At 41.0% G+C, this 25868-nt stretch overlaps 1 protein-coding gene across 4 annotated transcripts; it reads right to left on the bottom strand.

Moving 5' to 3' along the window:
• Positions 1-175: 175 nt before the first annotated feature.
• usp19 (ubiquitin specific peptidase 19) lies at positions 176-24302 on the bottom strand. 4 transcript variants are annotated; one of them, XM_029506325.1, is made up of 26 exons: positions 24002-24302; positions 22550-22922; positions 17269-17397; positions 16274-16410; positions 15564-16118; positions 14362-14746; positions 13715-13871; positions 13551-13622; positions 12153-12268; positions 11340-11578; positions 10986-11178; positions 9480-9613; positions 9164-9322; positions 8875-8985; positions 8652-8762; positions 8432-8533; positions 8209-8349; positions 8006-8124; positions 7731-7874; positions 6722-7107; positions 6516-6626; positions 6201-6417; positions 5629-5781; positions 5378-5544; positions 5125-5300; positions 176-1268 (listed from the first exon to the last, which is right to left on the bottom strand). In XM_029506325.1, the coding sequence occupies exons 2-26, from the start codon at positions 22755-22757 to the stop codon at positions 1128-1130; spliced, it is 4563 nt and encodes a 1520-aa protein (XP_029362185.1). In that variant the 5' UTR covers positions 22758-22922; positions 24002-24302; the 3' UTR covers positions 176-1127. The 4 variants fall into 4 exon arrangements, with proteins under 4 accessions (XP_029362185.1, XP_029362186.1, XP_029362183.1 ...); XM_029506326.1 differs by having other exon boundaries at positions 11340-11572; XM_029506323.1 differs by lacking the exon at positions 176-1268 and adding an exon at positions 1277-3383.
• Positions 24303-25868: the final 1566 nt, after the last annotated feature.

The following is a 25868-nucleotide window of genomic DNA, read 5'->3' as shown; positions in this document are numbered from 1 at the left end:
GATTTGGCTTTTTTTATGACATTGACTAAGTAACAATCACATGGAAGTTCTTTAGATTTTACCATGAAATGATTTGCAATCAATCAAGTCAGCAAACAGTGAATCAATGAGGCCTTTGAAGCACAAAAGAAAAAAAAACAAAAAAACAAAAAAAACTGTTGGAATAATGTCAGTAATAGTCAAAATTGTTTTTATTTATATTAACGATCCGTATGTATCCACAGCAGCATTCTTAATGATCCCCACTTTATGTATGCAATCGATTACAAAGGAGGGAGCAGAAGAGACCAACAACTCACACAAAACAGAAATAATGAAATTTAGCAAAGTTTCAGTTTGGGGGTCGTTACACAGGGCTCGGGTCACAGCCTGAATGAACATGCAGTCATGCACATTTCAGTTTCTACTAAAGTCTCTGATTATTTCTTCCACAGGATCAAATGTCCAAATAAGTACAAAACGCAAACAAAACCTGTGGAAGGTACATAAGCCAAACAAGGTTTACAAACAAACAAAAACAGGAAACAGTGTGTGCCCTCTGTATTAAATGAGCATGTTTGTTGTCTTTACATCAGTTCCTACAATTCTAACCCATGTTACTGATCACCCTGCCAAAAACAGATCACATCAGGCAAAACCTCAAAAACAAACAAACAAAAAAAAAGATTTACCAACAATCTTCACCCAAACTCCCCAAATGTAATCTAATAATCTTCAGAATCTGAAGGTAAAGGTTAGCAGTTAGGTTTTTAAGATTGAAACCAGACCACAAGGTGCGTTGGTGTGCGGGAGCCAGAGGCACCACTGACTGTTAGGATGAATTCCAGCAGGAGCTGAGATTATACACATGAATGAATATAATTACATATACAGCTGGTTAAGTCTTTCTCAATGGGTAAGCATATTATTGTGAGTATATCAATGATGTGTGTCGAGTTAGTAATTTCAGTACATTTCTGTATGTGCATCTGAAGGTCTGTCACAAGTGAATGCTGTCCTCAGAGTCCACCTCCAGATCTTCCAGCTATGCACCAGTCTAACAAATGAGCACTGTCATGTCTGCTTCCACAGAGGGACCTCTCTGGATCACCAGCTCCAGTCTCCGCTTTCTTCAGTCCCCGACAACACTAGTCCACCTCCTCCATGTTGCTGTAGGACGGTGGTGTGCACTCTCCAGAGTGGGCAAAGAGGTCAGATGGCACCTCCGGGGTTAGCTGCGGTGGCCCTTCAGGATCCAGTTCTGTCCCAAAGAGTGCCTGGCTAGAGGCCTGTAAAATAAACCAGTGTTAACAATAAATACAAGCTGCTTCAGTATCGTGGGGAGAATCTGTCTAATTGTATACGTGTGCCAATGAGAGTAGGAAGATGAATATAGGCACAGACCAGTGGACAGTGTGTGTATGTATATACATACATAAATAAAAGAAAGCAGCATTTAGATAGAGATATGTAGATATATTATTGCTTGAAATTATTATATTTTTTTTTTAAACGCAGTACTTGCAATAATTTAATCAACAACTGATTTGAAGTATATTACAGTGTTACATTATTTCCTCACAAAATATATGATTCTTTCCATTGAACATTTCATAACAGACAACACACACACATCTATTTAGCCTTCAGTCAGTCAGACCCACTGAGGTCCAGTGGATTTAACACAAGGCCAGTAAAAACAAACAGCAAAAAAAAAAAATAACATTTAAGTATAGAAACAGCAAAGCTCTTCCTGAACCCCCTCAGATGTCATACACTCAACAGAAGCTTGTGCACCGAGCTGTACTTAAAGTGTTAAAACTAATGGACTTCAGTCTTGCATATATTAGACAAGTATACATTGTATAGTGGTGAAGTACCAAGCAGTTAAGGCAAACACAAATGATCTTGCCTTGATATGTTTCCCTGAGACTGCACTCTCAATGATTGCACCATGGAGACATTATCTGTGGACAGTTTATAGCTTAAAAAAAAAAAAAAAAAAAAAAAAACTTTCATGGTAATAAATACAGAATGCCTTCTGGGATTTTCTAAATAAAACAAAAGCAGGGGACAACAAATAAGCAATAAGGGTTTTCAAGAAAACCGTATTCATGTACTGTGCTCAACCTCTTTACTTTACACAATCAAAATGTCTCAGGTTTTTCAGTAAAAAGCAAACAAATGAAAAACATGACATTCACAACTCGACAGTAATCTGTCAATTTCTCATGTAGTTATTTTGTAGTGAGTCATTTCATCCCGAGAACTTAAAAATCCTTATCCAGCTATGGCTTGAAAATATCTATAAAAGCTAACTGCAAATAAATTGACAAGTTGCATCAAATCCAAAGCACTATATTAAAGATTACAAAATCAAATGACGTGAGAGTAAACTGCAGTAAATGTTGCTTAGCAGCCGATTTCAAGGACCAAATATCAAATGTTCCAAGCAAGGCTATGGAAAAGCTGGAAAAGGCAAAAATAGCTGGCCACTCTTAAAAAATACAAGGTACATTAATTCATGATAAAACCCATTTAAAATGAGTCAAAGCCTCTTACATATTAATTTCTTATGTGTTCTGCAGGAATTTTGTCTCATTTTCATCCTCCTCAGAGTGTAGTGCAGTAAAGACTAAAGACACCCGTTCATTTCTCTGCTGAATAATTTTCAATGATTCAGAATTACTGTACAGCTGAGACAAAAACAGTCTTTACTAAAAACACATACTTAGTAGTGTTTTTGTGAGCTTTCAGTAACATCTCAGTCTTCCTGGTCCTTGAATGACATCTATGTTGTCCATATAAGGGTGTGGATGGTTAAGGCTGTCACAGCTGATCATCTGAGAACCGTTGTAAAAATCTAAATATAAAAACCATGCTGGAAAGTTACACATGTATGCTAGAGTATGATTGTGAATGGTTTACAGACAATATAACAGATAGAAGCTTTAACTACAAGGTGTCCTCACAATAACATTAAGTGTCATTCTGATTCTCCTCCAGAACTAAAGGTTGAGACATTTCCCCTTAATGTGATGTGGATCTCCCTCCTCTTTAGTTTCTATGAAAACTTTGCGTTCCTTCTGCTGAAAGCCTCAAAGTGTCTACCAAACCAGTGCTCAGGTCCAGCTGGCTTTGTAAAGAGGGTAGACCAGGTTGATGAGCAGAGCAAGCACTGCTGCCAGCGTGCCCAGAACAAAGTATCGGACACAGTCGTCGTCGGGATAGTCAGACATCCTCGGCCTTCGGTGCTGCTGCACTGACCCTTCACTTCTGTCTTCGTCTTCCTCGTGTCTGTTCCTCTGTGTTTGGCCTCTCCACAGTGCAGAGTGGAATAGTCCACGGGGGCCTTCGTCAAGCCCCTCCTCTTCCTCCTCCAGTTCCCGCCATATTAGAGAGGCCTGCGATTGGCGGAAACCGGTGTCAGCTTCTGGGAAAAGGCTTGGTCTAACAAATGCTATGATTAACATGATTAACACATTCAACTGATCTTTCTCATCCCTCAAATGTGTTGATTACAGAAACCTGCTGCTCATTAGCAATTGACTAAGAACATCAAAAACTCTGACATTTGCAGAAGTCAGATGAACACATGGAGAACATTTAGTTTTTTGTTTAGTTTTTTTTTTTTTAAATGTGAAACAGTTGAATCAATAAGGACAAAAATTCTGACTGTCTCCCAAGCCAGTGCAATGTTCCAAGCAACAAATTGTGTCGGAAGAGAGTTCAGGTTCAATGTTCCATGTTTTAACATCATCATTACAGCTCAGATTTAGAACAAAAGATTGTTCAGTCAAAAAAAATTAACCACTCATGCGCCTTTTAGCCAACAGATACACAAACATCTCATTCCATTACCAGCATCACAAGGTAATGACTAACAATCTTAGTGATAGAAGCAAACTGCATAACACAATGTATCACCCAAAGTGAAAGGAGTCATGCTCTACATTTGGAATAGTGCACTCCACAGAAACTCTAAATGTCACAAGATATTAATGGTCCCCGACATCTGAGTTTAACACACCATCTCAGTGATGGATGCAGTCTCTTCATTACGAACCCACTCAGCTGGAGTTGGTAAGCATCTCAGAGCAGGAGCTTTTATTAGGTCTAATTGAAAAGAGGCCCTTTCTCTCAGAGGCACTTATCACTCTGGTGCATGTCAAAGATGAGTAATTCCTCAGTCAATTTGCTCCAACCCCATGAAAGAGGATTTGAAAATATTGGAGCTGTAGTCAAATATATTCTTCATCTTTTCTGTTCACTCAAGGCACCTGGTGGAGTAGCTTAACTCATTTCTTATTGTAGAAGAAATACTAAAATAACTTAACACACATCAACTCCATTCTGGTGATCTCTATTTCACTAATTGTGACACTGCTTGCATCAACTAGCTGAACCTCTGTTGAATAAGGTCAGTCAGTTAAAAGGGGGCTGCGATAAGCTGGTGACCTGTCGGAGGGGGGGGGGGGGGGGGGGGGGGGGCAAACTCTTATTTTACACCATATATTTTTAATCAATTAACAGTATTTAGTAAAAATCTGTTGTCACTTTGACATGAAAAAAGCTTATTTTTCAATTTTTTGTCAAAAAAGCCAAATTATTTTGACCATGATTTCATATATTAAAGCAACAAAAGGTGAAAAAAGTCCAAGGGGAGGTGAATACTTTTTATATGCATTGTAAAATAGGCATGTGGCACCATCAAGGTTACATGATAAATATGCATATTCTGTATGTTCAAGTGAAATTCAATAGTCAGCAACACTCACCATGGAATATATTAAGAATGTAAGAAATCCCGTAATTTTATGTTCAGATTCAAGACATTAAAAGGTTTTACATTTCTTTTTTTCCTGGTTGTGTTGACTGCTCCTCATCACCCAAAACTACAAACCATCAAGAGAGCTGCCTGTAGTTTACTAATTTGGTTCTGATCAGCAACTACGCTGTGTCACAACTAAGATGCAGGTATGCGCGCTTGGTGCATGAAATCTTGAAATTTAAAAATAACTAGTGTCTGATAAACCTGTAAGATATGTGCACTTTGGTTAAATCTAAATCTTGGCTGCTGCTCCTCAGCATGAGGAATCCTTTGACAAATTAAAGATCTCAATTGCATGTTGGTGGCGGCCCCACCTGGCTGGCAGTAGCTCCAGCAGCTGATGGTGACTCAGTTCCAATGGGCCTGTGGAAGCGCAGTGGCCTCTCCACAGGCGAGTTTCGTCGTCGGTAGAATAGGACGTAGGCGTAGCGCGTAACCACCTGGCTCTCCTCAACCATTGTCACAGTGCTGTCGTCAAACAGACGCCAGCCTGCAGGAAGAGGAGGACAATTAGTGGAATAGAAGAGAAGATAGGATACCAATGAGAAGCATGGACTGCACACTCACCAACATCACTGCGCTGGCTGTTCTTGTCACTCGGTAGGCGGGCGTAGGCTGTATAGTGGCCTCCTATCATTCCACCATAGTGGTTGATGACTGCATACAAGTCATAGATAGGAGGTTGTTGCATCTCGTCTTTCTGACCAATACAGAACTTGCTCAGATCCAGATTCCTAGAGGACAAGAGAGAAAAAAATACAGTAATGCAAGGCAATGCATCAGGCTTTAATCACTATTAAGAAAAAGTAAGTATTTACCTGACGGGGAAGTCAACCATATCGTTGATCTTGTCCCTCCAGATGAAACTCCTAAAGGAGAAGCGTTTAAGCTGGATTATGAGAACATTCGGTAGACGCCACAGCAGCAGTTGTTTGGAGGCCTCTCGGTGCTGTTGGCACTTTGGGCAGTACCTAAAAAAAAGAAGGAAAAAAAAAAAACAGTGTGGTAATATAGGCCGTGTTTTTACATACTTAGTGCCCTTGAGAAAAAGACTAAGGTTTATAAGACACGGTGTGCAGGTATACCAGTGCACATACATTTAAGGTAACAGAATCTTCATTAATGTACTACAGAGTCTTCTGGACTGCAAGTACAATGAACATAAAACCTAGAAGACAAAACAAATAATGGGCTTTTCCTTTCTAGGTTAACTGATATTGTCTAAAACATCACGCATATGCATCACCTGCACACTTGAATGACAATATTATGGGACACTGAAATAACAGAAATAACAGCATTCAATCAAGTGTAGATTGTCTGGATGGAACAGAGTGATAGCGAATATGTTGTATTATTTTACATGTAATCACAAAGCAGATGCTCCTACCATGCCTCCTCTGGTGCCAGCACCTCAGGCTTGGTGAAGAGATTGAGGCACTGCTCCAGGGTGAAGTGTCCTGCTCTGGCCGTTTCACTCAGAGAGCCAGGGTCTTCCTCATACTCCAGCTCCTTAGAGCTCACAAGGACGTATTCCTTAAGGCGCTCATTGTTCTTCCACACCAGTTCCAGAGTCACGTCTTCAGGAAGGTCTGCAAGCAAATCCTCTACAGAGGGGTTGGTGGGAAGGAAGAAAAATTATGCTGAAGTAAGCAAAAAAAAAAAAAGCTTATTGCAAATAAAAGCACCACTTCCTACAGTATACCTTTCTCATCCAGCCTCTGCTCCTTTTTGTTAGAGTCCAGCAGAGAGACATAGAACTGACTGGCATGACCTGATGCCGATTCACTTGGATGCTGGTACCCTGTTACTGCAGCTGCAAAACATGTCACAAACAAGGTGATATGAAAGGTAAAAAACAAAACAAACAACTTTAAAAAACATTGATGCAGCCATATGTTGTATTATCACCTTCTGGTCGCACTGTTTTCTCACAAGACGTCTCTTTTTCAGCATGAGGGTCCAGAGAACAGCAGGAAGTTGTACTGAGTGGCTCAGTAGATCCTGAATCTGCAGTCCTTGTGGTGGAGAGGGAGGTCTGCGAGGATGAGAGCGACTCCGACTCTACAGATTGGTGGGCTGAGGCCTGAGCATATTCTGCCTGGGATTCAGGCAAGAGGGACTGCCCCTCCGACTCCACATCACCAACAGCACTGCTACCACCAGTGGCTTCAGCCCCAGACCCAGTGCCCTCAGGTGAGCCAGCTGGCATTGGGGGCAGGTCTGCCCGGCACTGAGATGTTTCGGGGGATGTCCTGCCTGATTGGAAAGGTGGCTGGAACACATTGACTGAAAACCTACAGAGAAAAACAACAGCTCATTATCAATCAGAAGAAACCAATTATACATTGAACACTTTGCTTGTTTATCGTGGGAGCGGTCAGGGATGGAGTTCATTTTCTAACTTGATTACTGTTTCTGTCTTTGTGTCGAAGAGAATTGGTTGTTATCCGTTGACAGGTGACTGTTTTGTTAATGTTCCTTTAAAGATGACAGGGCAGGTATAAAAATGAGCATGTTTGTGTGACATGTAGAACGTAATCAGTTGCAAAGGTATAATTTTTTTAAGTATTTTCTCTCTCAGGCTACTGAGACCTCAATTGAGGACTGTGACTGTCACCTAACTCTCCATACACACATCTTCTCAAAAAAAAAAAAAAAAATATATATATATATATAATAATAAAAAAAAATACTGAACAGCGACATGTACCATTTGCTTACATAATGAACTGACAACGCTTAGATGGAAACATCAAAATCATGGCATTAATGCCACTGTGTTGGCCCTATTAGTATTGTTTAAGAGACTCAAGAAACACTGAGGCATGCAAGAGACATGCACTAGCGACAGAATCGGTATACAGAAAAGTAACTGCTTGGTTACATTCTTTGAGGATGATTAGCATCAAAGACTTACCTGGAGTACGCCTCTAGTAGCTGAGTGAGACGGGTATAGGAGAGTCGAGATTCTGGTACACTGACAAGGAAGGGCAGGCCCACATTCTCCGTGTTAGGTCGACACAGACTCTTGTGATTGGGCCAGTGGGTTCTTTGACATACTCTGCAAAGAAGGCAAGAGTTAACATGATCAAATAGAAAAAATGTGTAGGATTACTATAAGAATAGTCACATTTGTATAAATTAACACTAGCCAACATGTTACCAGGCTGGGACAATATGAGGAGAACTCACTGATTGCAGTAGCCCACACGATAGCAGCGAGTGCACCGCTTCAGCTTATCTTCCTCAGACACAGGAGGCTTCAGACAGGCAGCGCACTTTGAGATGGGGATATTAGGGATCTGGAGTTTCTGAAAGGCAAACAAAGACCTTTGAATATCTGCACCAATTAATATATGCAAACACACTGTAGAACTGGGCATTGTTTTCATTACCTGCTGTACTCTGAGTAATATTACTCTCTCCTTGGCCAGATCTTTGGACAGCACCTCAAAGCAGAACAACATGTCAGATGAAGACACAGTGTCCAATGAATGGGACGGCAGGAACATTCGCTGGAAATGGTTCTTCCCAACCTGAGGAGAGAAGTCCAATTATCAGGACAATCTTAGGAATTTTAATTGCAGTGAAGTATCCTGAATATTTTAAACATCTTACCTCTGCAAGTCTCAGATTCTCTGGTTTAACCCTCACACTCCGGGAAATGGAGTCGAGGACTTCAACAGTGCTGGAGTTCTCCTTGCTCACACTGACCAAAAACTGGAGAAACAAATGTGTGTTAAAACCTAAATTACGTGTATTCTTCTAAACAAAGAAAAATTCCGACACTGTCAGTAGCATGCCTGTTAAAGATTGGGAATTGGTTATTTTGTCATACCTTGATGGGTTTTTTATGGGGTTCCTTTGCAAAGTAGAAAACGGAGAGCACCTTTTGTTTCTGGGGCAGTGGGACTGGCAGATAGAGAAAGGGGTCAAAGGTGATTGAAACCTGAAGAGGAAGATGGAAGCAAAAGAGAAAGGTTGCATTTTGATCACTACAACGAGGCTGAAGGACTTTAAGGACTTTAAGGAACAGCTTGTGGAAATGTATTGTGTTTTACCTTGGAGCACGTGGGACAAACAAGCTTGGATTTGAACTGGCCTTGGAAGAGGTCCACAATAAATGAGTCGTTTCTCATCTTGTGCCTCTGCCACGCCTCTTCTGCCACCACCTGCACCAAAAGACAAACAATCATCAGGACTTCAAGAGGCCATAGAAGGAATGGTCCTCATTATTTGATTAAAAGTTCTCTTTATTATTATGGTTAGTAAGTGGTAATAATATAGTAATAATATAATCTGCACATAGTAAACAAATGACAAAACCATCACAAATAAATGAACACTAACTTCATCCATACGCCCGTCTGAGTCAACCGTCTCTGTATATGGTTTATTCTGGATTCGGTTCAAGTCTTCGTGGAGCCCGTCCAGCAAGAAAGCCATGAACTCCTGAGCATCATGCTGGGCGTATCCTGTAAACTGACTAGCTTTACTTGCCACAATTGCCTGCAAGGTTAGGAATGACACGAAATAAATCGAAAAGTTCCATAAGTTTGACAATCCTTAACCCAAATAGTTAAAATAAAACATGTCTTAGCAGCTGTAGGAAATGAGAAATATTTTGATGTGTCATATAAACAATATCTGAGGGTGGTCCTCATACCTTGAGTTTTGAGGGTTGGAAGGCGTGGTGTGTTCCTTTCCAAAGGGCCCTGAGGAGCACTGCAAAGCCAATGGCTAGCCTGCCTCCTGTTCCCAGTGGGTTATTGCAGTTGATTTCTGCCTCAAACGCTCGATCTACAGGGGCACAGAAAACACAAGCATGACATAACGGTGTCAGACATTAACCACAGCCATTGGGAGCTGGCACTTGTATGGACAAATAGTGATACATAAAGAAGCATCAGATTAAAGCTTCCTGTGTGTATGTATGGAGAAAAAGTGATCTCATGTTTTTGTTCTTAAAATTAATATAAAGCACTCAATATTCACACACATCTCATATTTCTTGTTGTATATAGTTTTGTCATCAAATGCCTTATGCTTAAAATATATTTATTTTAACAATGTTAGATTTTACAAAAACTATGGAGTCAGAATGGTCTCCTCGTAAATGCACATTTAGCAATTCGTATGCTCAGTGAAAGTGTGCCTCAAAATTACATTTGAGAAGTCTGAAATAAAACTATGAAACAAAGCATGTGCATTCGTGAAAATCCCCGCAAGAGTTCATTCATTATGAGACTATTCCGACTACCGTAGTTTTTGCAGTATAAGGCACACTTAAAATATTAAAATTGCGCCAAATGTATGATTATGTACTACACTGCGCTCAAAAATGGGTTGCAACGTCAGACAACATTAGATAACTAATTTTAAAGTGCTGGCAAGCAACCATCATCCAACATTTAGTCAATGTTACCTTACTATAATTAGATGTCAAGTCAACATTAGGTTTTTAATGTAAAACCAATTTTCAAATCCATATCAGGAATTTGATGGATTTGTGGAAGACGAATGATTTAAAATGTGAGTGTATTTTTCTGTATTTGTCAGAACTGAATATACTAGAGTTATTGTGAATGAGTTGAATAAACTTTGACTTACCTGACTGTTTTGTTTCGCTTTATATGTTTTATCATGCACCTTACGGATGAAAACAGACCTGTTCATTTGTATTGTGACTTATAATGCGGTATGCCTTATGGTCCGCAAAATACGGTACATAAAAAATGCAGGGGACGCAGACTTTGCTTTTACCTCTTAAATGCTGAAATAGCAGAAACTGTATCTGGTTTGTATAGATGAAAAGATACAGTTCTCAAATACTTTGCCACCTTTGCATATCAACATCATTAATGCATCAAAATCAGCATTCCCCCAGGACCACCTGACCGCAGAGGCAACCAAATTACAATAATTAATGAGGTAATTATGATCACAGCTGTACCAAATATCTAACCGTGTATATAAACACATAAAACACACTGTTACGTAAAGTAAAATAAAATAGTTTTGTCTTTGGCAGCAGGATGAAGGATAGAATCATTTACATGTTTGGTCCATAGAAGTGCAAGTTATTTTATAAGAATGCCAACAAAATGTATCAGTATTAGTTTAATTGTTTTCTTATTAATGGTCAAACAAAGCAGTGTAATAAACAATTTACCATGGAAGTAATCCCTGAGTTCTCTGGTGTTGGACAGGGATTGGATAACGCTGTTCATGAAGCAAGTGTTGCCAAGGTTGACCAACCCAGTGAAACCGGGCAGACACACCTTCTTCTCCTCCTCTTCCTCATGGCGCTCATTGTTAGCAGGAGGGGCATGGGTCATGGGCTGTACCATGCAGGTAGGCTTGGGCTGAGACAGGAGATATCACCAAATACAACAACATCAATTACAAGAATGACAAATTGACAAACCAACAAATTCAAAAAGGCCCAAATGCATGAACAATTTATCTTGTTTAATCATCATTGCCTTGTTTTATCATGATCATCAGAAGTTATTATGTGACTCACTGTGGTAACGGTGGTCTCTGGCTTATTAACAGCAACATGTTCAGAGACAGCACGAGAAGCTAGAGTATCCATATCCCCATCCTCCACTCTGGATGAGGCCTTAGGGGCCTTGGGTTTTTCCTCCCCAACCCTTGGAGGTTCCTCCTTGGCTGGGAGGCTGTGCTGGCTGCTGCCTGGCTGGGTCTTTTCCATGCAGGCTGGGCTGGAGGGCACAGCAACCTTGGCGCCACCCACTGCACCTTAAACAAAGGAGAATAGAGTTTGTGGTCAGAAGATAAAGGTCAAATTCACTTGACATGTACAGTATTAACACAAAAGTTTAAACAAGTGTATTATAGAAGCTGTATATTAACTGAATACTCATTATAGAACTGCAAAATTATGTTTTCCATTCCCACTTTGAGCCACTACCTGGCTCTCAGGACACTAAATCTTCAGGTCACACAGTCTGCAGTGTTCTGGTAGATCAAACAGGAAACCAGATCTATGGACTGGCTAACTGGCTCAAATTGTTGTAATTAAGAGATACCTGCAGAGGACACATTTGGTGAACACACCCACACCCTGACCCAAGTAGCACTTAGCACACTTCCTCATGCAAGGCAGACAAGCCTCCTGTCTGTAGAAGAACCAATGTCAAACTTGCTCTTTACATAATTAAGTACACTTTCTGTAGCAAACATTGCAATTGTTTTAGTACGCATTTTGATTTTCAGATAACATGTTTTCACAGAAATGTTTGTGATTAACCAAGAATCGTAAGATAAAAAAATAAATAAGAATTTCTGGACAAGTAGAAGCCTGGCAGCAGACCTTGTGTGGCAGGGGCCTCCAGACCCCCCCAGCGCTGGCTATGTCTCTTCTTTAGGGCGATATCTAGACGGGATGGTGTGAAGGAGTAGCTGCACTGCTCAGGCTGGATCAGGTTCCTGAAACGCAGTGGGGTGGGAAGCAGACAGGTCATATTAAACGTCAAAGGGCAGTAAGGGCACTATACCAGTCAGCACTAACCTGTGATGAATGCTTTGTCTATTAAAAATCCAAGTATAGTCTTTGTTGTAACACATAATATTTTAAAGAGATTTAAATTGTGATGTAAAGCATGTCGCAATTAACTTATATGGGAATAATTGAGACCTGAGAGTGACTGGAATTTTGAAAGGCAACCAGCATTTCCAGAACCACTGTATAGGGTTTACTGGTAGTGATCTAGTGCTGAGGACCCCTCCTCTCAACCCTCGCTTTCAGAAACCTACAATGACCTTCGGCTCATGGAAAATTGCAACTTGGCCTCCTTCGTCTGTTTTAGGATATGGTAAAAACATGGCAGGATGTGTGGAAGAGGATCTGTTCTCTACATAGATATACCAGCCTTGTCGAAGTAATGCACTGTTTCAGGGATTACACATAACCGAAAACGTTACCTGATGGAGCTAAATAAACCTTACACATCAATGAATTCATTAATCATTAGCTGAGTCACTTCACTAGATGGAGGTTTACTTGTGGTTCCTAGAGTCTCCAAGAGTAAATCTGGAGACAGATTGTTCAGTTATCAGGCTCCTCTTCTATGGAACCAACTTCCAGCATCGGTCCGGGGGGCGGACTCTTTAGCAATTTTCAAGACCAGGCTTAAAACTTTCCTGTATGACAGAGCTTATAGTTAAAAAGTTAAAGTCCTCTACTCTTTAGCTATGCTGCTGTAGGCCTAGGCTGCTGGGGGAAGGACTGAGCATCTCTCTCTCTCTCTCTCTGCCCCCCCTAATGAAAGCTGCTTTAAAATGGGAATAAACTGTGCACTGGCTCATCTGTGAAGCTTATCAGCTGTTGGAATCTGTCCTCTGCTGTTATTGTCACAAACCCACCATACTAATGATTGTAGGTGATAAAGCAGTTGTAACCTTGCCTTATGGCTGAATGTGAATTATTCTGGTGGTAACTTAAACTTGTTGAGCTGTTGTACTTAAACATAGAACCACATTGACAATTAACTTAATCAATTAAATTGTGTTCAATTAATCGGCATTCAATTAATTGTTAACATGCCCGCAACAATCCTTGAATAAATGGTTTTAATTAACATTTTATCAACAGGAAAAATCTCTCAAAATCTTTTGCAAGCTCAAAAAAATATATATATATTTAGTTTCTAAATGTGACAATAATTTTGAAGAAACAAAAAAAAGCAAAAAATACACGATCACCACTTACCTGAGTTTCACTTGCCACTTAAAGACTGTGTTTGGTCCACAGTCTGAATGAAGCCGCAGAAAGTTAGCATCACTGAAAAAGGATGACACGAGAGAGACCTCAATCATCCACTGAGATAAACAGGATGAACCAGGTTTTATTTGTAGCCCAGACACATTAAATACCTTGTCTGGAAGATGAGGGTGAAGTCCTGTTCCCTGAAGATGACCCTGGCTGTGTCCCTGCAGATCCCCTTCATGTAAACATTAACCACCATCAGGTCTGTGCCCTTCTCATATGAATCGTTCTTCACAAGCTGTAGGTTCACCATCGGCTCTGGGGCTGTGGAAAGTTACAGATAGTGATATTGGGGATGAAACACTCTTGTGCAGCAGAGCTTGCACCATTTTGTCATTCTGATTAGATTTGGATTCACTGTGTAGGCCGATAATGAAATACCAGCAAATTCAAGAATCCATTGTTGACAAATTCTATGGTGTACAAATAACCTGACAGAGCATATAGCAATTATTTCTTTATTTATTGTCATACACTGAATATACATTATTGCAAGATGGGGGTGTTTGGATTGCCATCTATGGCAAAAAATTTAAGCAAGGGTCAAAAGTTTGGGGGAGAAAAAAAAAAAAAAAAATCACATACTGGGATATAGCCTTGTTTTCTTTCAATTAGTTAAAATGTATTGGTAATGTAAGGATATTTACAATAACACACATAGCAGTTATTATCCCATAATTGTGTTTATGAATTAACAAAAACATTTGCAAGCTATATCACCAAGCTAGGTTTTCTCAAAACCTTCTCTACCTACCTTCCTGCTGCTTAATTTCCAGAGAAGGCTCTTCCTTTGACTGGTCCCGCTTTTCTTCACCTTCACAGCTGGCCTGCCTTTGGTCTACACCAGGCACCAGGCCTTGTTTGGCAGGTGTGCCGAAAGTTGCAGCTGATACCGTCTCTTTTGATCCAAGCTGCTGGCAGATCAGAGTATCCTGCTCTAATTCCCGCTCAACAGGCTTTTTAACAGGCTCTGAGTCTGCTTTATCTCCCGGCCTTGCGGGAGAAGCAGTGACCACTTCATTGTTGAGGTCAAGTGGTTTGAGGCAGTCTCTGGTGCTGATTGGAGTTGATGGTTGGCTTTCGCTGCCAGTTGCTGTGGTTCCACATCTTTCTACAGACTGGTTTTGTTTCTCTGCCACCTAGATCAAAAAAGTAAAAAATTTAAATTTTACGTACAACCCACATTTGCATTTCCTAAGACATTCAAGATTCTGCGTTTTCAGCTATTCCTCTTTCTCCTTTCTGCAGTTATCAAGAAAGTGGAAAACTTGGTTCCAGCTCAGATCAGTGCAGTGTCATAGCAGTTCAATCCTCTGTGAGAGTTCATACATCTGTTCAGTAGCCTTTTCTGACAGTTGACATTATGATGACACCTGACTACACTGTACGCAGAAGACAAAGCTGTTGTCTGATGTCTTGTTCACTCTTCTGACTCAGGTAAGTTGTTACGTGAACAAACTGCAAGACTGATTAAAAACCGACAGAATGGAAACTTTGGGCATTAGTCAGGGCTTTTACAGTTTATCATTACCTTTCATTGCATGATTTATCTTATCCAAGCTCCAGGGAAACTTTTTTAAAGTCGGAGTAACCCAGATCAGATGGTGTTACTGGATGGGACCTTGTGCAACTGTAGTGCTGAATGATTTCAAGTAATTATTTAGAATTATTCTATTATCATAAATTAACTCTATTTATAATATATGTTCTTACTAAATAATGGCATTCTATTGTCATTTTTACTGCTAGCAGCTCAAACTTTTTCCATGTTTATTTTATTGACAGCTACATGCAATTTACCTTGTTTTGTAATGAACCATATCACTGGATTTTCTTACATGGTCAATAATCAGAAATTCATACTGATGGTTCAAGAATTTGAAACATCAAACAAGCAAGAGCTTAATCCTTTTTCCACTACAGAAAACTTATACATTCATTTTAACATGGGTTTACCTGAGTTTTGTTGGTATGGCTGGCAGCAGCAACAGCAGCTCCAGGTTTATGTTCCTGACCACTGCCAAGTCTCTCTGCTCTGTTGTCTCCATTGTTGCGTTGTGTCTGTGGGCTCCGACCAGCGGGCAGATGTGCGTGTGGATCTTTACCATTAGACTTGATAGTATGCATGTCCCTGCCAGCAGGTGATGTTGCCTCTTTCGTGGCCTTGGGCAGCTGTATGATGGTACGCTTGGGACTTGGTTCCTGAGGCTGCTGCTCACCTTTTGCGGCGGCAACAGGCTTGCTGATGGTGGCTGAGTCCTCTTCAGCTTCACCTTTCACCTCTGCAGAGTCAGTAGCGCTTTTATCGCACACCAATTTGTTTTTCAGACAGCGCTTGACAGCCCGTTCACCTTTGCTGCTGCTGCGTCTTGACTCACTGTGTCCTGGTGAGGTTGGAGCCTGAGGATGAAGTTGTTTGGTTTTCTCTGAAGAATCAAAGGCAACAGGTTTCATCTCCACCTCCTTGTCACTTTTGACTTCTGTGGAAGCTGTCTTCTCCTTCTTGTTTGACTGAAGCACAGACAGAAACAAAGCCAGTGTGCCATTTAACCAAAGCCTGAGTGAATGCCACTTTTACATAAAAATACTACATTCATTACTGTACATTAACAAGACACAAATGCATTTGTATAGTTAAAAAAGTGATAGTTAAAAATGTGACTAACCTTAAGTGATGGCCAGATGTGAAAGGGAATCTTCTTGTGCAGGATAACATGTAGGAAACCTCCTTTCTCTTTGTACTGAACCCTGCTACATGAGGCCTCAATTTCCTCCTGAAGCTGGCAGCTCCACTGGCGTCCATCTGAAGATGAAAACATGCATACATATGTTATGAGAGCAGGACTACACCCACACTCATTTGAAATGTAAAACTGCATAAAATGCAAGCAAGACACGTCACACAAAGATATCTGTGGTTAACAAGAAGGTTGGGGGTTCGGTTCCTAGGCCTGGGGACTTTCTGTGCAGAGGTTGTATGTTCTCCTCCGGGTACTCTGGTTACCTCCCACAGACATGCATGTTTAGGTAAATTGGTGACTAAATTGCCCGTAGGTCTGAGTGAGTGGTTGTTCATCTCTGTCTGTCGGCCCTGCGATACAAAGACGACTTGGCCTCAACCAATGTGAGCTGGGATTGGCTCCAGCAACCACCGCGACCAAGAAATGGATAAGCGATAGAAGATGAATGAATAAATAAATGAAGTTTAGCGTGGCCTTAAACCAAATGTACAAACATGCCTGCTGTTCCCTCTCTGCTTTTTGGGTTTTTTTTGGGGAGAGTGAGAAAATGGCAACTGAAAGTGACAGAAAGAAAATATTTGAGGTGAGATGTTAGGGTTTGTGGGTTAAAGTATAACACAGATAGATAATAGTGCAACGTGTTCTATCGATGGTGAAAATAGCAGAATTTTATCTAGGCACATGTAATGTTACATATGAATGGTAATCCAGATTATCATTAATGTAGTCAGTGGAGAGGCCACACCAGATCACCAGGAGGAGAGCCGGCAGTCCAACCACCCAGTGCCACATTGCCATAACCGTAGGTCATTGGAGCAGGCAGCTGCCTCCTCCCCTGTTCTCTTCTTATTTCATGTTAATAACGTGTTTTTTTTTAGACTTTACGGTTTTATTCAGTTTCATGTGTTTCTATGACTCACCTGGAAAGCACACATGGCAGTGTGTGTCGGTGAAGGTTGTGCTGATGTCCTCGATCCTCTGCACCCCCTCCCCACAGCGCAGTCTCACTATCACTTCATTGACATTCTGCTTCCAGTCTACAAACACATCTGGAAAACACAAACGAACACCAGAATATCAGTGTGAAATAAACAGACTTTGCACCACAATCATTGGAAAACCTTCAGATATAAAAGTTCCAGGATACTGCAGAAAGACTATAAAGCTCAAATAAGAGAACCGAAATCTAAGAGATCTGGAAAATACAGAATTAGAGAAAGTCTATAAGGGAGAAAACAGCTTCTAGCTGAAGGTACATATTGTACATCTGAGAAGACGCACAAAGACACACACTGAAATGCACCTGCTCACATAGGCCATACCACTCACTCAGTCTGCCCTGAGCAGACAGTGCAGTCAGCTCACCAGTCACAGCCGGGACATCTAAAATTAGTTTGCCACACAAACTGAAGGCCAACTAAACAGATGCAAGAGAAGCAAATGGAGTACCACGTACCATTTTTCATTGTGACCTCAAAGTGGTGATGAAAATTAAAATATCATCCCAAAGAAAGAAGCAGCATGAAGAAACAGACACTGCAGTGGCCAAGAAGTCTCATATGGATCTCAGTTTTCAAAAACAGCGACAACTAGAGAGCTTCAACTCTCCCGACTGTCACTCCACTCTTGCCCCCTCACTCTCTAACTTAATCTTTCTAAAAAAGGTCAGCGCAAGACCCAACCCCCCCCCCCCCCCCCCCAAAACCACCCCCCGCCAGCCGGTGGCAGTTGTTTCCCCAGCAGAGTTACCCCACAGTTTACCCTCTGGTATGTTGGGACAACATCAGAGTGACATTCATGATATTAACAATGTTAACAAAATATTGAAAGCATGACTGCTGCTTATATAGATTCACATAATTTATTTATAAATTTCATTACTGTTGGAAGAAGAATTGGCACACTGTACTTGGAATTTCAATGCGCACATCAGAGAGAGAGAGAGAGAGAGAGAAATTACAGAAGTATAATTAATAAAACTCCAGTGTTTCCTGTAGGATTTTTTCAGCAGCGGAAGCAGGCTCTCTGGGGGACTGTGGTAGCGTAAACAAATGACCATGAAGGCAGATTTATTTATTACAACCTATGTATTGGCTGTTCAGTTGAAAATGTTTTTTTTTTCCCCTTACAACCACTATAGCCTATACATCTCAGCCATATACAATGTCAGAAAAAGGCTGAAAGTAAAGAGCAAAAAAAAGTAACCAAAACAATAAAATTATGATTATTATGATTATTATTATGATTATTGTGATTATTATTATTAATAATCATAATAATAATAATAATAATAATAAGCAGGGAGGAGTAGAACTACGCCTCCCTGTTTGCTAATTGTCCAATATGATTACATAAAAGTTTGAGTAACACTGGATAATTTACACTCACTACACATCTGATTACTCTACTAAATGTGAACATTAAAATAAAACGTTTTACCTAACCATCATCATTTATGAGTCAGTAAAAGGCTAATGATACATGACTAACATCATCTTTATCAGTTGTTTTTCTCTTCTCTGAGAAATATTTGAACAAGCTTATCTGAAAATGCAGTCAGCTGTTAATACATCATGGTGTGTAGATATTAGCTTAACGCTATCTTAATGTTGGTATGTTACGTAACGTTAGCTGGCCATCAATACTTTGCGAATGTCTATTTAACTTGTAAAATCTGGTATGAGTTCTCTGGAACTAATAAGTCTACCTTTTGTCCAGCAAGTCGCTGGCCTATTTTCCAGAGCGACTCTCTGACCTGGTGCCTAGGTGCCTGACGTGACATCACTTTAAAGGCCGTGGTCTCGTGAGTAATTAACGTCATTAACTACAATAGGATCCCCCCCCCCCCCCCACCGTTGCGCTCATCACCAGGCTGTGCCGTACAGGTGGTTTATTTGCAACAATTTAAAACAAACAAACAAAAAAAAGTGGCAGACCGCCACTCCTAAATGAATGTAGAGGAAACACTGAACTTTATTTAAATTCAAATATAGTATTTTAAGTACAGTAGTAACTAACAAAAATATTATTGTAAAGAACACCTGATGCACCCAGCTACATTACAGACAACTAGTTCTGCATTAAGACCATGCCTTGTGACTCAGATATACTTTAATCATTCATTCATTCAGCTTCATTTTAGTTGGGTATATCATCGATGGAAAGAGTCTGTCTGGAACTGCTTCCACAGCGGGAGCAAACAGTCAAACACTTCATATACTGGCAGATTGAATGAATAAAATAAAAAGCAATTATTAAGAGCATCTTAACGCTATTAGTGGGTCCGAGGATCATAGTGGCTTGAATCCTTATCTAGCCTTGTATGGATACTTTAAATATATCCAAATAACCAAATAAAACATTTACACTGTGCTTTTAACTGTATTCATCCCCTTAAGATTTCTGATGTTTGCTTACAACAGAAAAGAGTGTTTCTGATAACATTACAATGTGTAAAGGTTCAGTTGTACTAACAGGTAGTGATGGAGGGGAAGCAGAGACAGAGCAGCCCTGTTTTCATGACCTTGACAAACAAAACTTACTCTGACAGAATAAAGAAATAATTTGCCCACCTCAGTACCACGGAGAGCAGAGCTTCCAGCTGGTCTGCTCCCCACCTTCAGAATTCTCTTCCTTCTAATATCCACAACTCTGACTCTCTCCCCATCTGTTTAAAATTGCTCACTCACTTTAACTTTGTTTGCACTCTTGTTTCTTTTATCTAAGTTGTTTTTATGTTCTGCTGTCTTTATTCATTGTACAGTGTCCTTGAGTTTCTTGAAAGGTGCTAATAAATAAAATGTATTAACTATTAATTACTGTACATTGTTAGACAACCAACAACACTTATACATTATCCAGAGTAAACTATTCAAAGATCAAAACAGAAAGAGCTTACAAAGATAGATATATCCAAAGAACAGTGTTAATAAATGAAGGTATATGCATTAAAGTGCACGTAAACTACGAATCAATAAAACAAAGTATTGCAGTCCATTGTCATTTAAATTGCCTTCTGGTGATATTCAGTCAGGCAGTATAGACAAAGACCAAAACCAGTAGGATGGAGAAGCTGACAAGAATGCACAGACCGGGTGTCAAGTATCTGCTATTGATCTTATATTGATAAGACTTCTAGTAAGGTCCACTTTCTCGTTACTATTACCGGGGAAGGAGGAAATGAAAAAGGCCCTACAGTATGTATGTATGTGTGTGTGTGTGTCCATATATATATATATATGGACACACACACATATACATATATATATATATATATATATATATATATATATATAAATATATAATAATGCAATAATGATGGTCCAGAGACTGTTGATGTTGACTGTTGACGTCCTGCATTGACATGTATAGATGTGTTGATCTGTATAGATCAGGTGACTGAGCATCTGATCTATGTTTCTTTTTAAGATTTAAGTCCAGTTGTCACATTAGATAACACTCCTACTAAAATACCAGCCAGTGAGTGAAGCTCCTGTCATTTCCTTGTGCCATGTTGATGCAAAACCAAAATCAACTGGGCCTGCTCAGAAATTTTATACCTGCCACAGACCACAATGGTGTTAATGGCTTAATTATGCTATGCAGAACACCCATGTAGAAACTGATTTGTTGACCTGACTTGACTCAAGATTTACCCTGTGAGTCATATTCAGTGTTAGGCAAAACCCAAAATTTAATAAACCAGTCCTTTGGCAGCTGTATAAAATTAGATGAATCATGTTTCGCATTTTTCTTGAGGCTTTAACTGACTTGACAAACATGTGAAAATGATGTGAATGACCAGACCTCAATGACTTCTGTGGCAGACAAACAAAGACTTAGGAAGCATCTGAAATGAGAAGTAAAATGTTTTTTTTCCTAACAGACAGCCTAGGTGAAGGGAAAATCAACGCACAAGGATTATAAATGTGACTATGAATAATAAATTCATAAGGGATGCAAATTAATATAATTTCTAACTCTGGCTTGAAAAAATGAGGAGGGTTTCCTGAGTTCTACAACTAGAAGTAGATGTCTGAGCCAAGAAACCATGGCATGTTCTTCATGTCTAAGTCATGTGTGGGTGTTTTTTAAACAAACAAAAAAGATGTCCACCTCTGAATGGCAACTTTCCCCTCCTACAATAAAATTCAGCCTGAACCACAAGCACAGTAATAAGAGAGGAAGGCTCCACATGCACATAAAATTCAAAAAAAAAAAGAAAAAACCTTCTGATGACACCTATCTTACAGTGAATGAAAAGTACAGTATGTTCAACAAAATCTGCTCATGCAAAAAAACTCAGGGTGTAAAGCAGCCATATTGGAACTGTACAAAACACAATTTCCTCTTATTTTTGTAATTCCAGATTACTGATCACACATGCCTATTTGGTGCTATTTGTGGACAAGAGTACTTCTTGACCTGGTCAAATTAATAACTAACTGAAGAAATGAATTGAATGTCTCGTTACCACATACAGAATAATTAATGTCATAAATGTGTAACAACAGAATGAATGAATGACAAGATTTGGATCAGAACTGTGCAGCTGTAACATTCCCAAAACTGCAGTCTGTAAATGTGTTTACATGATAAAGAAATGTTTGACATTGTTCAATTCAAAAATATTAAAATTAGTTTATCTAATTAACTACAAATTTCAACTGCAAGCTACAGCTACAAGCTAGACGGGACATCAACTAACATCTAACATAATTGGGACCTCAAATGTCAAGTTCTGATGCTGATAACACCTTTGTACAGAAACTGAAGGCTTCCAAACTCTGTAGTCTTCACAAATGAAAATAACAAACCACTCTTACTTAGGAACTAAGCAGGAGTACAAGTCTTTGTTCACATCTACGTTTACTTTGTTAATCAGCATGAGTCAGTTGCCTCCTACTTTGTATCACACACCTCACAAGGATGCACATGCACGCACAATCAATTGCATTCATGCACTCGGTATCTCTTGTTGGAGTTTAAATTTAAATATAACTTCATTTAGAAGAAAAATTCTCAGTACACCCTGGGTCTAATGACAGGTCTGGACACATCTAAGTTCAGGATTTAGGTGCTGCTAAGCCAAACTTGTAGTGTAGGCTTCATATTAAAAACATTAACATTTCAACCTGACACGGTGTGCAAACTGACTTATAACAAATGTTTTATTTGATGGTCATGTCTAGTCCTTCTTACCTTTCTTGACTTCTGCAACCACCCCCTCTGCTGTTGCAGCAGCTGCTGCCGCCCTCTTGGCCTCTCTGCTCTCCTGGTTGGCCCTGTCCTTCTGCTTCTTCTTGCTGGTACTGGAGGACAGCTCCGAGCTTCCGTCCCTCCCGCTGCCTCCTCTCTGCTGAGCCCCACTGCGACGGCCCGCTGTCTCACTCCCACCGCTGCTGGCCATCTTCAGGCACTTGGCACTAACAGGCCGCCCGTCGCCGGAATCACTATCGCTGCCGGGGTCTGGATCTGAGGTGTTCCTCTTTCTACCTGGCCCGGCTATCTTGGCGATGATACTGATCTGAACTCTCCCAGAACAGAATCAGAAAGGCTAGTGAGGGATGGGGATCTGGGGCAGAAGAAAGATGGCCAATAAGTAATCGTACGGAGGATGTTGGCATAAACATGTGTGGTGTGTTCAGCGTCTTACACAGTGTAATGTTAATGTGTGTGCTGTGTTTGCATCATATAATGGCAGATATACAGACACCGAGAGGGAGAGTGGTTCACCAATTCAAATAAACTATAGGCAGCTTCTAGAAGACAACGCTGAACAACACTTGGACCTGCCTCTCACTGGAAGGCATACAGCTGCAGGGAAACTTAGGCGAACTAGACCGACGTTGAGCCTCGTCTCGTTTCCTTAGCATAGCAGCACAGAGCTGCTAGCTTGGACAGTCAAATGACAAACAAAGGACAGCGGCTAAATCAGCCATCTTACACGGCGGACAACACAGCACGTCCAACAATCACACGGTTGGTATTCATAAGGCTGAGTAGTAAGCTGGACAATGCAGGGTGTTGTTAGCTTGCTAACGGCTGAGTGAGCCTGCCGACAGAGGGGTTCGTTTATTTTAAGACACATGTGTCGGGTGCTTTCATGTACCTGTCAATATGATGTGTCCAGCCAGAGGTGCAACGACGTTATAGTCCCAACATTATGTTTTGTTAAACCAATTCACTAAAATAAGCAAATACCCTTTGGTCAACAACATTAACACGTCAGTTTTATCATATACTTGGCCCACACCGGGGAGTGTAGACCGGCGCAATCCATGGACTGTGCTTACGGATTTACGTTACCACACTATAACCTACTGTAGCTTCTGTGATAACTGTCTTGAAATCACAATAAGCATATATTTGTCATCCCGTCAACAGGTGTTTTAGGACTGATCTACATCAGTACCCAACGTCTCCGACCCGGGTCTTCCCGCACAGCGGTGGAAAGGTCATACAATCGAACGCTCCAGCCTTCGAACACCTAATGGCATTAGCCTCGTACAGGCTAACGACGCTAGCTAGCAAGAAACGGTTGATATGATTGTCTATTTCAAACACACACCACAACATGGCATGCCCTGACACCTGTCGCCCGTCCCAGACGAATAAGACCAATTCATACTGACATGAAAACGGGTGACTTACGGGACTTCGGTATGGAGACAATTCCGTTCCGTACACACAATGGCCGGCGACTCCTTCTGCTACTGCCGGCTGCTAAGCTCCTTCACGACCGTGGGCCGCTGCGCTCCTTCCCGCAGTCCACGGTGTTTCTGGAATATTCTCTCCTTTATCCGGGACCCATTTCGGGAAACTTTAGACTACTAATGAAAATGCAAACAAAAACTGAAAAACAAGCGAGATGCCGATCAGTGTGGCGTTGACATTCGGCCCTTGCGAAGTGAAACTGACTTAAAAGAAAATACTGTCCACCCAAACCTGGAAGGAGTGCGCGCATTGACCACTTCCTGGCATGCGCATTCGCGTGATCGGTTGCGCTTCCTTTACCTCACTTTCTCGGGCGCATAGGCTCCATCATACGCGCCCACATCTGTCCACGCTATTATTTATCTCACCGCTTGCTTTCAAACGAGACAAATTATTTTCTTTGCGAATATGTTATGATGTAAAACAGCGAATGCCCTTTGTTATATTCCAGCTATCAAACCCAAACCATAAAGCAAACACACATTCTCTGGCCCTAATGGACTGATGGCTATTTGTGCAGCAATTCGGATGTGGTTCTTTCAGTCAAAAATATTTTTTATTGCCTATTCGTTGCATAGTTTTAAACACATATTATTTCAATGTTAATCTAAACACAAACAGCACACTTGGCGGCTGGATTGTGTTTGATTTTGGGAATGCTAGTTGGAGGGAAAGTGAACTTCTGCTTCAGTTATGGACCATCCCAGATCCTCCATAGTCAACATTAAGTGCTCATGTGTCAGTTCTTTATATGGGGCAATATCTGCATTGATATCTTTCTTTGTTTGTTTGTTTAAAATGCCTTCACCAAAGCTTCCCAAGCAGGAGGAGAACTCAAAGTTACATCGACCAGTTCCACAGGTCATTCCATCCATTACACAGCAGCCAGTCAAGAGCTTGCAGAAGATCTTTGACACAAGCTTGAAAGACATGGCCGCCATCCAGATGTTCACACAAGAGCTTGACACTTGGCTCACCAAGGTTAGCAGGTCTGTCTAGCTGGATTTAAAGCCCGGATCTACCAGCACTCCATTCTGCCCAAAGCTTTTTGGCCCCTGCTGGTCGGCGCAGTCCCAGTGACAACAGTAGCTTTTTCCAGAGGTAGCTGGGCTTTCCATGCAGCCTCACCAGCGTAGCATTGTTTGGGACAAGCAACACCTTGCAGCTACCGTTCCATGGCAGATGGCTGCTATTGGTGGCAACATGATCAGGTCCTTACTAAGGCAATTGCTCAGTGTCAGCCATGAACACCGGCAAACACCAGCATGCAGCAAAGAAAGCAGTCACCTTCATCAAAGCTGGAGAAAAACCCCAGACTCAGCCAAAACCAACAACAGCCCTCCTTCACACAGCCCTGATTGGCAGCTGCAGGCTGATCTGCACATTGGGACAGCTTCACTCCATCCAGAAATGATCATCATCTCAGAGGCCCAAAAAAGCCTGACAGAACTGACAGTGCCTTGGAAAGGCACAAAGAGGAAGCGCACCACGTACCAGGAACTAGTAGAGCAGTGCCGGGTCAAAGGACGAAAGCATCTACATCAACAAGCCCATAGAAGTCGGCTGCAGAGGATTTGACGGACGCACTCTCTGCAAGGTCCTCACTTGGGTTGGCATCACAGTAGCAGCAAAGAGAGGGCCATTCAATCTGCCAGTGAGGCTGCAGAAAAAGCCATGAGGCGGTTGCTGCTGGGACCCAAGTCAGGGCCTGATCTACCCTGGCTGGGTCACCTGGGAGAGGGTTTATGTTTTGAGACCCAAAACCCAAATCTTTGGGCCCCTGGTCACAACACTGATGATGTGT

The sequence above is a fragment of the Echeneis naucrates genome, chromosome 7 (genome assembly GCF_900963305.1).
Source record: "Echeneis naucrates chromosome 7, fEcheNa1.1, whole genome shotgun sequence".
Taxonomy (NCBI): Eukaryota; Metazoa; Chordata; class Actinopteri; order Carangiformes; family Echeneidae; genus Echeneis; species Echeneis naucrates.
Note: the sequence above shows the minus strand (reverse complement) of the source record. Positions and strands in the feature narration are given on the sequence as shown.

Bases quoted from the DNA above. Each gene is read 5' to 3' on its own strand.
- usp19 (XM_029506323.1), bottom strand. From the start codon at position 22,757: ATGGCCAGCAGCGGTGGGAGTGAGACAGCGGGCCGTCGCAGTGGGGCT. The intron at 13,623-13,714 runs GTATTTAATGTG...ATCCTTTTTCAG, and splicing joins ACCCTCATCTTCCAGACAAG to TGATGCTAACTTTCTGCGGC. The intron at 6,418-6,515 runs GTATACTGTAGG...ACCCCTCTGTAG, and splicing joins GCAGAGGCTGGATGAGAAAG to AGGATTTGCTTGCAGACCTT.